The sequence below is a fragment of the Dysidea avara genome, chromosome 3, assembly GCF_963678975.1.
Source record: "Dysidea avara chromosome 3, odDysAvar1.4, whole genome shotgun sequence".
NCBI lineage: Eukaryota > Metazoa > Porifera > Demospongiae > Dictyoceratida > Dysideidae > Dysidea > Dysidea avara.
This window is the reverse complement of record NC_089274.1, coordinates 29,420,928-29,435,174: the sequence shown is the minus strand read 5'-3', so window position 1 is coordinate 29,435,174 and position 14,247 is coordinate 29,420,928. Positions and strand designations below refer to the sequence as shown.

General features: G+C 37.4%; 1 protein-coding gene across 1 annotated transcript in view; it reads right to left on the bottom strand.

The window, feature by feature from the left end:
- LOC136250635 (E3 ubiquitin-protein ligase rnf213-alpha-like) overlaps window positions 1-14,247 on the bottom strand; it is a 486,640-nt gene that overhangs the window by 279,040 nt on the left and 193,353 nt on the right. Inside the window, exons 30-34 of the mRNA XM_066042860.1 lie at window positions 13,060-13,173; window positions 12,053-12,242; window positions 11,014-11,319; window positions 9,109-9,734; window positions 8,753-8,918 (exon numbers count right to left, since the gene is read on the bottom strand). Coding sequence (XP_065898932.1) covers window positions 8,753-8,918; window positions 9,109-9,734; window positions 11,014-11,319; window positions 12,053-12,242; window positions 13,060-13,173 — 1,402 coding nt within the window. The remainder of the gene's footprint in view (window positions 1-8,752; window positions 8,919-9,108; window positions 9,735-11,013; window positions 11,320-12,052; window positions 12,243-13,059; window positions 13,174-14,247) is intronic.

Sequence of the window (14,247 nt, the reverse complement as noted above, 5' to 3'; positions counted from 1 at the left end):
TCGTTCTAAAACTTTAGATACATTGCATAGTAATGAAATAGGCCGATAGTCTATGGCTTAACCTCTTGGAAGGTGAAAAGACAATCCTTCCGTGCTTCCTTAATTGCCCAGTATTGAAGTATCACCTTGGCTGGACAACTACTAACTCTGTGTGGCATAGGCATACATTAGCTCCCATGGGGTTTGGACTGCTTAATTGGCCTGTTGTCCACTGCTACATCCCAAGTACATGGAGCAGTCATAAGCCTGGCACTGTCATGTTCTCAACTCTTGCAGATCTGTAGCAAGGTTTGGTCAGACCAATTATCATCTGAAGAGGCAGAAAGCTATCTTGCATGCGTAAAAACCACATGGTTAGTCTGGGGATAATATAGGAGGGGGGAGTAATCTCAATAACTGCTCCCCTAGGAAAATTTTGGAAATAAAAGGCCTTTGAAATTGAGCTCACAAGTAATTTGAATGGATTATCAATTTGAAGATAATTGACTGGAACCTTTGAATGTTGCTGTCAGACCTTCAGTGCTGGTCACTGTAAAGTGCTAATAATAATAACAATATTGCAGTGACTGCTCTATTAGAGTATTGTAATGAATGCTTTATTAAAATATTTTGATTTAGCTAAATTTTTGTAACTGAAACATGGTTGGCCAAAATCCCAACCAGTTGGATCACTTACTATGGGCCTGCTCTGTAAGAGTCCTGAGGAATGCAGTGCAGTAGGCTGTCCATGACATGATAATCTGGTGTTTGATGGGTGACTTTGATAATATTGAGTATGTCATAAATAATTCTATTGTGATAGTTGTGTTTGATCGCTTTGTCTTTGTGCCTCAGAGAACTTGTACATGAAAGGAGTGTATAGGTGGGATCTCTGTGGTATGCATCATGTTGATTGTATGATGGATGCCAATATTAAGTACACTTTAATGGAGGTATATGTGAGGCCAGATAGAACAAAGTGAGCAGCAAACAGCATCAAGGTATACACAGAAGTGGTGAGTGGTGTTAGATTCAAATTTGTATAATAATATTATTGTCCGGTATTGCCACATCCCTGCATGGAGGAAGCTAAACCTTATTGCTAATGGCTGCAAAAATGGCTTGCTGAATAAAGAGCCCACAAGAGAAGGTTGTTTTCTTGTGTCAGAGTGGTCAGCCCACTGGGAGACTTCCTCTGTTAACCTACGACGGTTTCCTCTGATTTGTATCCTAGTGGTGTTTAACAAAAATAAAAAAGGAAGGGGTGTGATATGCCGTCAGCTTTTCCATGGGAGGTTGGGAACTTCAGGCAGTTGCAAGTTCCGTTATAGTGTAAATGATTTGAAAATAGTCTGAAGGGAAGACTGATATGCAACTGTGGGGAGAATGGACCTACCACATGACCGATAGACACATCAAATGAGAGGTGATCATTGCTCCCCTATTTTTTTTCTTGACCTCTGCGGTGGTATTGTCCAATGTAGAATCTATGCTAGGATCCCCGCAGTATGAACTGCACATGAGGCGTGTTGGAATGGTCTTGTATGGCCTGAACCTATTATGCTATGGAATTGCCTATCATGTGTTTGAGCAATGCTCTGCAATTGTCCCTACTATGCTCCCAATCGTGCTTTGTTGCGTCCCACATATGCTCTAAGAACCCTGTAACTGGACTGCTAACTCTATTAGAAAAAAAACTTTGATACATTTGTGAATGTTCTATAAAGATATTTCGACATGCAGTGACTGTTCTGTATAGTATCTTGATTGTATGCCACTCTTCCCCTTTACTAGTTGTAATTATGCTGACATAATTGGTGCAAGCTTAGTACTGTAGCAGGAGGGAAGTTAAGTGTTTGTTAAGCCAAATTATTATTCCACTATTGAGGACATATAGCATATTTAAAAGGTGTATTGATTATCGGTATAGATATACCTGCAATCTGGCAAAAGCAATGATTGTGAACTGCCTGCCCCTTTCCTGAGTACTCCAGGTGTGTTACCTGATCAAGATGTTGGTATTCTAAGATTCTCTTAGGTTTGATTCGACCAAGCATCAAAATATAGTGTGTAAGAAAAGTAAACTGTGCCCAATCAATAATGAGGTCACTGGTCATCTTTGGGATGGCTAGGCAGTGATCCCGATAACGGCCGGGCAACGAATAATTTCCAGAACAAATTAGCCAATGTCTGGATTTAGCCAGACACAATGTCCTATCAAGAGCCCAAGCTAAGGGTGTGCATATTTGGTTGACTGTTTACTTCACCAATAATGGCTGTCTCTTAGTTACTAGGTGATTAAACATTCAAGCCACCATGTCACAAATGTACCTGCCAACACCTCTGCTGTACAGAAACCTCATAAAATTACTTTATGAGCGTCTCAAGAATGCTATCCTCAGCACACCAAAAATACTGCCTACAGACAAAGTACTTTACATCGTAGAATGCCTACTATAGCATTGTAACAGGCCACCTGTGTTTGTACAAAGTGTAAGTATGTTCGGAACAGTTTGGTTTTGTCAGGACTTTTGTTCTGGTACTTCAGAATTCTTATCGGGCTTGGTTTACTGGCATCATCATACAGAGATACGCTGAAATAGTGTATGGTGAGATCTAACATGTCAGTAGATCTACCCTCTTGACAAAACATACATAAAATTAATGTTGATGGGGACTCTAAGCTGAATAATGCTGATGTAAAAAGACTGACTGCATAATTGACTGCATAATGTCTTGCTTTCTCATGCCCTTAAAGACTTAGAAAGCACTATTGTACTGATTGGCTAACTGTGTTGGTGAGGCCTCGATTAACACCCCAGACAATATATATACTAGTATTTTTAATTTAAAAATGAAGTAGGGATCTATGCAATAAAAAGTAGTGAAACAAGAGATGAACGATGGTATTACAGCATAGCTTGGTGGGAAAGTCCTTACTTTGGCATTGAGCAAAATTATAGCTAATGTGCCGAAGTAGGGACTTTCCCATCGAGCTAAGCTGTAATACCATCATTCATCTCGTTTCACTACTTTTTATTACATAGATCCATACTTCATTTATAAATTAACATTTAAAAAAATACTAGTTTGTTTAGTTTTTTGTTGTAGCAAGGTCACAGTGTAACTTGTGAGCTAGCTATTAAGTTCCTGTACAGCTTATTAAAGTATGTACTGTGCCAAAATTGGAAGCACATAGGCCTGTAGTAGGGTGCATAGCTTACCTTTGATCATAGTAGCAGTGGCGCTCGATGGTCCGCATTCTATTCACCCGGGATGGAATTTGCTCGAACAAACAGGCCCTTTCAGTTGCCTGGAGTTTAGTCTCGACTATCAGGATGAAGTAATACAATTTCCACTCGAGTACTATCCAATCACTCGCTGATCTCACCGTCCGGCATTGAGTGGCTGAGTCAGTGTGTTCAGAGGAACAAGCCGTCAAGTATCAGTCCATCTATTACATAACAAATCTCTTCATCGATTGCAGTCCAGGCGTTGGCAAAAATCAAAGTGACAACTTAGCAGCCTGAATGTTTCATGTGCAACACTTGAAATTATAAGTGCCCCACTCTTTCAGCAGCATAAGTGCTTTCTGAAATAATTTTGTGGTGTCTACAGAAAAGTGTTGATATGGAAATTAATGTCTCAGTATGGTTTCGATGCTTGAAGAAGACAACCAACCTGATTGAAGATAAAAGGAAAAACAAGGCGCACAGGGTGTATACTTGTCGGAACCCGAAAAGGTACATCCCACCTGTGAGTTTGTTGTTGTGGTGTAAAATGGTGACCGTGTGCTGCCTCGTTTGGGCTCTAGGCTTGTGACTGTGGTCAGTGAGTGAGACGAAATTTCAAGTTCTGGAGATTTAAAAAAAAATTCTATATCCAGTCACCGGTAAGTGTTTTCTTGTTTTTAATGCTGTATTTCATGGACTAATATTAATCCGTAAAGGTGATTTTCGTGGGGTAAGATGTCTAAAGGATGATTTTTAAAGGCAGCATTTCAGGTGGCATGCGTCATTTTCGGGGGAATTCCTACTTATATATATATTTAAACATATGGTCACACAAAGATTGGTGTGAGTTATTATGTAAATTAATAGCTGGTAAAGGTTATTGGTTGCTTCAAGTCGTGTTTCTACTTTATTCATCCCATGTTTGATTTATACCTCCATCTTGATTGCAGTATAACAGAAAGCAGTGTGGCTCAATCACTACACATATCTGGAGACAGTTCAGTTTCATACAGGCACACAACATCTGAACCTACTGATAGTCAAATCTGCATAGACGGTATACAGTGTCTGTTGGTATATCAGTACACCCCTAAACTGGCACCATGGTAACTGCTTATATAAACATATTACTGAGATAGAGCAACTCTAATTATTTCATTCATCGTATGCTTACAGAAAGCATGCCTTAGCTAGAGTACGGTATTTCTGTAGATTACGGAGACATCATTTAGGTGTAGTTACTTGACTCGTATGGAGATTTTATGTGTGCTCTATTTAAAGCATGTCATAAAGCATGGATACTATGGCGGAGCTACTTAACTACAGGCGAGGCAAACAATGATCAGTATATAAGTTATGTCTATTGTGCGGGGTGAGGTAGAGGGTACTTTGGATGCTAGTTCCATTTTTGTAGATAAGAGATGCCAAGACAACAGAAGTATTGTCGTTGCCGCGCACGTCTGGCAATTTAGCGCAAATGTCTGGCACTAGTCCATTGAGGTGCTGCCTTTATAAAGTTAAGTCACCCCTTGTGTGTGGGATACCCTCATTCTGTCTGAGATACTTGTTCCTCTTCTGCACATGCTGCTAATGTTTGGGTGGTCCATAGGTTCTAGTAACTCAAGATGAAAGTTTCCTCTGTCCTAGAAGGGTATTGCACTTATTCATGTTCTCGAAGTAAACAATCTTCCAGTAGGTATGAATTACCGCCAATGTGTTGAGCAAATGGTACTGTACAAGTGTTGTTCTTATTACTACCCACTGTTGCTAATAGTCCTTACATTTTTGGGGACTTGCAATACCAGCACTCCACCACATTAACTGTGTTTAATATGTTAAACTTGATTACAAAGAAAATCATTTTTTGATTTAATAATAATGCACAATATTAAGGCTGATAATCAGAACCTTAAATTATGCTGATCATGAGTTGGAGTTATGTTAGAGTTTATCTAAAGCAAAACAGCCAAGCTGTAAAAAAAAGGGTGCGGCCCCCAAAAAGGCAAGGGTGAAAAAAGATGTGAAATCCAAGGTGGTGGCCAAGAAATGGCTGTGATGGTAGGTTAATGGCAAAAGTTTTAATTACGACAATTCAGGTGAATTTGTGTTGCCTCCTCCACTAGGATTTGGCACCAAATTCAGCTGAATTGTCGTAATTAAAATTTTTGCCATTAACCTACTATCACAGCCATTTCTTGGCCGCCACCTTGGATTTCACATGTTTTTTCACCCTGGCCTATTTGGGGGCTGCACTCTTTTTTTTACAGCTTGGCTGTCTTGGTTTAGATATCACTTCTTTTTGTATTGCAAGCCACAAAGCCAAGCCATAAAATGGAGAAGTAATTGTTTGTATAGCTTTTTGTCTGATTTAATACTTGTATATTTAACACTGAATGATTATCACATACTATAGTTAATAAGGTGACTTTTTACATAACTGAACTGTAGCTGAAATTCTCATTGTTTGTAACTGAACTCTTTTCACGGTGACTTGTTTCAAGCTGCACTCTCTACATGGTGATTTGTTTCTATAACATACTTCTACAGGGTGATTTGTTTGTAACTGATTCTCTATAGGGTAACTTTTTTCTAGCTGATATCTCTACAGGGTGACTTGTTTCTAGCTGATATCTCTACAGGGTGACTTGTTTCTAGCTGATCTTTCTACAGGGTGATTTGTTTGTAGCTGATATCTATACAGGGTAACTTGTTTCTAGCTGAACTATCTACTGGGTGACTTGTTCCTAACTGATCTCTCTACGTGATGATTTGTTTCCAGCACATATTTCTACTGGGTGATTTGTTTGTAGCTGATTTCTATAGGGTAACTTGTATCTAGCCGATATCTCTACAGGGTGACTTGTTTCTAGCTGATATCTCTACAGGGTGACTTGTTTCCAGCTGATCTTTCTACAGGATGATTTGTTTGTAGCTGATCTCTTTACAGGGTAACTTGTTTCTAGCTGAATTATCTACTGGGTGACTTGTTCCTAACTGATCTCTCTACATGGTGATTTGTTTCCAGCACATATTTCTACTGGGTGATTTGTTTGTAGCTGATTTCTATAGGGTAACTTGTATCTAGCTGATATCTCTACAGGATGACTTGTTTCTAGCTGAACTCTCTACTGGGTGACTTGTTCCTAACTGATCTCTCTACTGGGTGACTTGCTCCTAACTGATCTCTCTACGTGGTGATTTGTTTCCAGCACATATTTCTACTAGGTAATTTGTTTGTAGCTGATTTCTATAGGGTAACTTGTATCTAGCTGATATCTCTACAGGGTGACTTGTTTCTAGCTGATCTCTCTACAGGGTGATTTATTTGTAGCCAATCTCTCTACACGGTGACTTGTTTCTAGCTGAACTCTCTACTGGGTGACTTGTTCCTAACTGATCTCTCTACATGGTGATTTGTTTCCTGCACATATACTGGGTGATTTGTTTGTAGCTGATCTCTATAGGGTAACTTGCTGTCTCTACAGGGTGACTTGTTTCTAGCTGATCTCTCTACAGGGTGACTTGATCTCTATATGGGTTACTTGCTTCTAGCTGATCTCTCTTCAGGATGACTACTCTATTAGGATGACTGCTCTATTAGAGTATCTTGATTTCACACTTGCTACACCAAATTGGATTTCGTGTTAAAACTCTGTGGCTTTAAGTCTGATTCTTCTACACCATTGAAAAACCTTTCTAATATGATTACTCCATCTGTACAGTGACTTTCAAAGCATTACTCCAAGCGGTTTATCTGGTAGGCGTGGTAAGTAGCCGTTTTTTATTAGCTAATCTCGATTGCATAATTGTTACACACTGTTGGTTTTTTCATTGTATTTTCATGGTGTTTAGCTTGATTTCTTTCAAACCATAAAAGGTTTGAGGTTCAATAGTTAACCTATTCACCCTCCGATTTTCAGCTTCTTCCTATAAGCGGTTTACCCTGTAGGTGTGACAACATATTGGTGTTATTTGTCGTGAATAATCGCTAATAACTCCTTCACTGTTTATCGCATTACAGCCAAACTTGGTACCAGGATGCGCCGTTATACCCCCCTTCTGTGTGTCAAATGTCAAGGCAATCGGATATGGCGTTTGCGTTTTATGGCAGTTTTTAGTAAGTGTGTGAAAAGAAGAAAAATAATAAGAAAAAAAAACCCAAAGAAAAAAATCCCTAATTTTTGAAGTCGCATATCTCGGGAACACTTGAAGCGATTTCACTCAAATATGGCATGTGGAGTACTGACTTTGGAGGGCATGTCCACAGCAAAAATCGTCTTATTTCGTAAAGGAATCACAGAGCTACAGAGGTGCGAAAATCGCATTTTCTTTCTTCCTGTCAATATACTCACAGGTGTTGCGTGCTGGCTTCTTGGCCGCACGACACACTATTGTGTGTCTAGATCAATAGCATTTCATAAAAAAGTACTGTGGTACTTCATTAGAAAGAGGCAATAATTATAAACTAAAAATTATGCATATATATAGTAATAGCCAATTATAATCTACCACAGCACAAATACTCTAAGGCTGTATATCAGGCTTTACAGCAAGTACATGTACATAGGAAAGCCTTTCATCATTATAGAAAGCTTACAACCTGTTCATACTACCGGGTTGAGCACAGCACGGCTCAAAACGAATTACAGTGTGAATCAATTGAGCCATGCCAAACCGGGTCCAGGAGAGGTGAGCTGGCACAGGTTGGGATACGGTGTGAATGCATTCTGAGCTGGCCAACTCAGGTTAACAATTTTACTTTGCTTCTGTTAGCCACACAGAGAGTATATTCTATGCGTTAAAACTGTTCTTCAAAATGGCTATGATGCATTATAGTTCTGGTAGACTTCGTGACAGTTACATTTGAACAACATGTTAATATTCCTGGTGAAAGGAGCACTCACTAGCTTAAACATGGAGGTTATAATATTGTACGACTGATTTTAGCTGGTTCTACAACAATTCTAGTACCTTTCATTAAGCACCTAAATAATCAAAATCTTGTGTGTTTGTTTTAGCTAATTATTATTCAGTGTCAGATGCAGTAGTATGAACAAGTGCCAACCTGAGTTTAATAACCTGAGTTGAAAACACTCTGGCTAACTTATAACATTGTATGACTGATTTTAGCTGGTTCTACAACAATTCTAGTGCCTTTTTTATTAAGCACCTAAATAACCAAAATCTTGTGTGCTTGTTTTAATTCAGTGCTAGTGTGAACAAGTGCGAACCCGAGTTTAATAACCAGAGTTGAAAACAGTCTGGCTAACCTGGGATATTGTGAATGGGGTGTTACTTAGCTTTCCCATATTTGTACACCTACACATGTTCACTTTTCACAAAAGTCTGATATGTATGTATGCATACACACTGATCTCTCAAAGCAAAACAATTTCATGCATGAATCAGGAGCTTCTACATATACACCAATGATTGGGTAATCTGGTATACACTAGGTTAAAATTGACATCTGGGTGACTGAATAACTCTTACCATGGTTCTTTTCACCAACAGTATTATGTGAGATTTACATCACTTACCAGTTGTGGTTTCTCTTAACCATCTTACAAGACTAGTATTAGCTGAAAAAACTTCAAGGCAGTTACGAAATTCTGGGTTGCTATACATATCCCTGACATGAATCCATGTATCAATGAGCTTTTCATCAACATTTTCCAATTTTTGCTCTTTGAATTTTGGTTTCATCTATATAAAATAAGAAAAGCATAATGCATATATAAATTAATTATCTATCTAATTTCTGAACTTGAGTTAATCAGTACTTCAAACAATGAGTACACATAATCATATATGTGAACATTCTTATACTATGAAAGAATGTGACATGTACAAAATTTAATACACACAAGCACTCAAGAAGACATGTCACACTTACATTATCAGCAAGACACTCAATGATTTTAAAATCTCCAATTAAGGACAAAGAATTTTTCACTTTTAGAATTATGTTTGTGGCTTCAATACATTTAGGATTGTTGGAAATCTCTTGAAATTTTGAAACGTGAACCAACAACTGTGGTACCCATTGCTGTGGTGGAGGCACATTTACATCATCAGGATAACACTGCAGCATCGCAGTGCACAATGTCATTAAATTATCAGCAAAATTTTCAATTTGGATGAGATCCTCAATTGTAGTCAATGTCACTGATTTATTATGAAGTTTACTCAACAATGATTTACAACAGGAAATAGTAGGAACCCAGACTTGATCAAACACAATGGAATAAGAAATGTTGTTGGACTTAGCAGCATCTGTTTTCTTAAAATCATTTGCCTGTTGTTTCCAAATGTGGTCGAACAACTGATTGCGAATGTTTTCATTTTTACCAATCACAATACAATATTTAATCATTTCAATTGGCAAGCCATTAGTTGAAAAACAGACACATTTATAATTGCCATCATCGTCATCATCATTGCAGAGATCACAAATTCTTTTTGGCTGCAGCATGTTATCACTGTGATCACTGATCTCTTTACCAAGTGTTTGTGTTAACTCTGCATGTCAAAAATCATGAACATAATGTATGCAAACTGAGATAGGCTTTACACACAATTTAGAAGCATATTTATCACTGTGCCTGTCATGCATGTGGAACCAGTGATCAAGTGATCACAAAACATTTATTAATACTAATACTAGTTCAATAAAAAATTTCAAAAATGAAGTAGGATTTCAGTGATAAATAGAAGTGAAACAAGAGGTGATGATAGTTATAAGAAAAACTCCATATTTGACATTGTAACAATGTAAGACACTCCTTAAATTGACATGTTTTCACCATCTTTTTAATGCCAAAGTAGAGATTTTCCAATATTGCTACAATGCAAAGCATTGTCATAGCTACCATCATCTCTAGTTTCTCTACTTATTATCACTGGAACCCTACTTCATTTTAAAATTATTAATCTTTATTGCACTAGTTTATTAACTTTTTTGTTAGAGCATAGCTATGAAATACAGGTGCGGTTGTGACTGCTGTATTAGAGTATCTCAACCTCACTACTAAGCTATGCAGTAGATTAAGCTAGGATGCACGGTCTCATCACTGATTATTAAAGGTGTGGTGCTGTATTGAGATTGTATAAGGAGACATGGCCAATTACAATTGTTTTATAATTCCAGCTTAGCTGCTACTGGATGCTAACAGGGATACTACAGTTCATTAAGCACATCAAATAGTTTAGTGTAAACTAAATATGCTCCTTCAAGGAAAGTGTCAATGAAATGGAAAATCAATTCCTTGGTATAGTTTCTTGGTGAGAAGAAGTAGACAACCATTTAATTGAAGATATATAAGCAAAGGCAAAACACAGACATTCATCAGAATCAGGCTAGTCTTTGCTATACTGAGATCAGTGACTCATGTTATGCACAATATCTCAAAGCTAAAAAATGTTAGAATAGTTAAAAAGCTGATTATATTTAATACTCATACAAATTAATATCAAATTGAATTTGGAATACTTGTTAAGCATAAAATAATTCACAGTTGTTGGATTAATGGCAAGCACAACCTGCTTTAAAGTCATCTTCACATGCCTATGTTTCAAACTACATAGCCACACAAAAGTTGCTAAGTAGAAAATTATTCCTGCTTGAAACTCATACAATTGGTTCATTTCCTTGCAATCAGCAGAGCATAATTTTAAATAAACATACAGACACATTAATACATAAAATTTTCTTCAGTGACCAGAAGTTTTCTCTGAATCCTGCTGATCAAGGGGAGTGGAAAGTGACTACTTTATATAAAGTATTAAATCAAGTACGCACCCTCTGAAATTGGCTTGCAATATTCCACTACAATACTTAATTGCAAACGACAGATCTTTGCACACTTCACTTTATCAGAACATGTTTTCAAAGCACTGGAAATCTTAGCAAATGGTGGACAAAAATCCAAACTAGCAGATTCACATAATGCTTTAAGCTCACGATCATGAGCTTTGTAGCACACAAAGTCTTTAACAGTGACACTTCCTTTGGTAAGGTTCTCAAGTAACTGCTTCAATTCTTTTACAACTGCAAATGCGATTTCACAAGTAGTTTGTAAATCTTCTTTTTCGTCACACCCAGCAACTACATGTACATACAGGAAATTGAATGTAAACAATCATAATTGTTTGTTATGGCAAGTCATTACAACTGGGTGGTAGAATGGCATATATGAGTAATCAACACTTTTGTTATCACTACTTACATACATAAAATAATGACTTGCACAAACTAACATATATTTAAAATTACACTGTGTGTTTAGATAGAGTTAATTGTACAATTCAAAGATATATACCAATAGATAACAGTTGAACACAACATTTATTAAAAAATCACACATTACTGTGATAGGTAATTGAGGTCATACATAACAGACACATCTTGCTGCTTGTATTAGCATGTTAAAATGGTCTAAACCACCAAAAGTTGTAGATACATACATGCAATTAATTATATTTTTTGGTGCTTGTGAGGTAACAGAAAAAACTATGAAATAAATACCTTTCCCTACACATTACTTTCACTTTTTTATCTATTATTACAGAAGAGCCTATTCTAACTACGGATCCATCCAAGGAAGTTCACAAAGAACAGATTTATATTAGAAATTTAACACAAACAAAAGATCGCATACATTGGTCTAGAAATGCTTTGTGTATGGAATACATAAGAGAAAAGCATACACATATTTACAAACATAGATATACTTCCTAGTGCTTGAATTTGCCATAATTTCAGCAGTGTACATGGTGATACTACAGCAGTGCATCTACTACATAACTACACATTACCATTGGCTTATAGAAACACTTACCCAATATCTTAATGAAGTTTGGCCACAGTTTCCAAGCAAGAATTTCCTGTATTTGAAGTGTCTTTGTGGTGGCAAAATTTGGGTATTTGTTATTCAGGAGTTTATTTAAAAGAGATAGTACTTTATCAGATAATGATGGATCTTGTATCAGTCGCTGAAGTTCTGTTAATAGTTCAGTTTGATCCAAGTCCTACAAATAATACCACTTAAATAAAGATACCTACAGAAATCATTGTGACTGACTCTGTGAAAACCTGTCATTATTGCACAATTCTTTGATAAGCTCATTAAATATAAACATCTCACATAAAAATTATGAGCAGTTTAATTGCTTTGGTATACAGTGAAATCAATAAAACCTATCACCATCAGATTTGCTTGTTCATGTAGAGTAAGAAACTCTTTGTTCTGTGTTGATACATTAAGTGCATGTGAGTTATGGTTGCTTATTCACGATGTGGTAGAAATTAAATTTACTATTTGCCATTTCCTCCGAATCATTATGCACACAGAGGAGTATAGACAAAACACTATGGGATTGCCAGTTCACAATGAAAAGATTAAGCCAAGTCCTCTCTTTGTAGCTTGATTCAAATGAAAGGTATGACCAATTAATTAAGCGCCTGTAATTTATTTGCCATAAAGTTGCTGTACAATAAAATTTCTTGGTATTTTTAACTGTCTAACACTATACCTCCAAGACTATACATCATAAAAGGCCAAAACTTTAGTTGTCTACTTCTTATTACAGAAAGGCAACAATATGTCCTTTATAAAAGTTATTAAAGTTTTTAGCATTGCACACAATTGTTTGGGCACCACAAATTACCCCTGCTGCCAAAAGTTTGTACAAAGGATGTGAACCTCCTTAACTCTGTAGAATGCAGAAAAATCCATACCAAACATTGACTTGATACACAAGTACCTAAGGAACTGAATTCCAGCATGTAAAACAAACCCACAACAGTATGCACAAACCTGCAAACATATACAACATTTCACCTTACCTTTTGTTCTACATGTTGCACACCTTTGATCAGATGATTCAATATAGCATATGATACCACCTTGTGTGTTTCACTAGCATCAATTTCCATCAAAATTGATATAGTTTGATTTGGCTATCAATAAACAACATAAAATGAATACTAGAAATAGAAACTGCTATCAAGACACATGGGAATAAGTAGAATTCTAGGAAATAGGAGTGGGATGGGAACAAAAAGCGGGAACAACAGAAAATGTCTGACAATGATTTTACACCACAATGCTTCTTTGCAGCATTGTCAGATCTTTCCACTACTACAATAAAAACACTCTAATAGAGCATTCATCTCGGAGATAAATATAATGGTCTGTCAACGGACATTTGCTGTACAAATAGCATAAATGTCAGACCATAGCGAAGTTTGGTCAGCAAAGGAGCCTAAGACAAATAGATTGCCTATTTTATTTATGGCTTTGACTGCTAATCATATATGTCCTTTGGTTACTATAAGATCTACATTGTTATAACCCAAAGGGGTGACCATGAATGTACTCTGGCTAATTAGCAGCAGCCAGCAGCCAGCAGCAACCATTAGCAGCAGCCAGCAGCAACCATTAGCAGCAGCCAGCAGCAACCATTAGCAGCAGCCAGCAGCAATCATTAGCAGCAGCCAGCAGCAACCATTAGCAGCAGCCAGCAGCTACCATTAGCAGCAGCCAGCAGCAACCATTAGCAGCAGCCAGCAGCAGCCATTAGCAGTAGCCAGCAGCAGCCATTAGCAGTAGCAACAGCAGCCATTAGCAGTAGCAACAGCCAGCAGCAACCATTAGCAGCAGCCAGCAGCAGCCAGCAGCAGCAGCAGTAGCAAGCAGCAGCAGTAGCAAGCAGCAGCAGTAGCAAGCAGCAGCAGTAGCAAGCAGCAGCAGTAGCAAGCAGCAGCAGCATCAGCAGCCATATAACCCAGAACAATGCAGTGAATGTTGTTCCAATATAGGTCTAAGTACAAGGGCAGCAATTCATTGTTAATAGTCATTTCTACAACTAAGGTTCCCTGCCACGCTCTACCACATTCATTCAAAACTACACATGATAGGACATTATGGTGGGTCAACTACAAAATGTTATATTTGTCCCAGCATGAACTGTATTCTAATAGAGCAGTCAAGCATCTATTCAATACTATCTCAATAGGGATTTGCATTGAAAA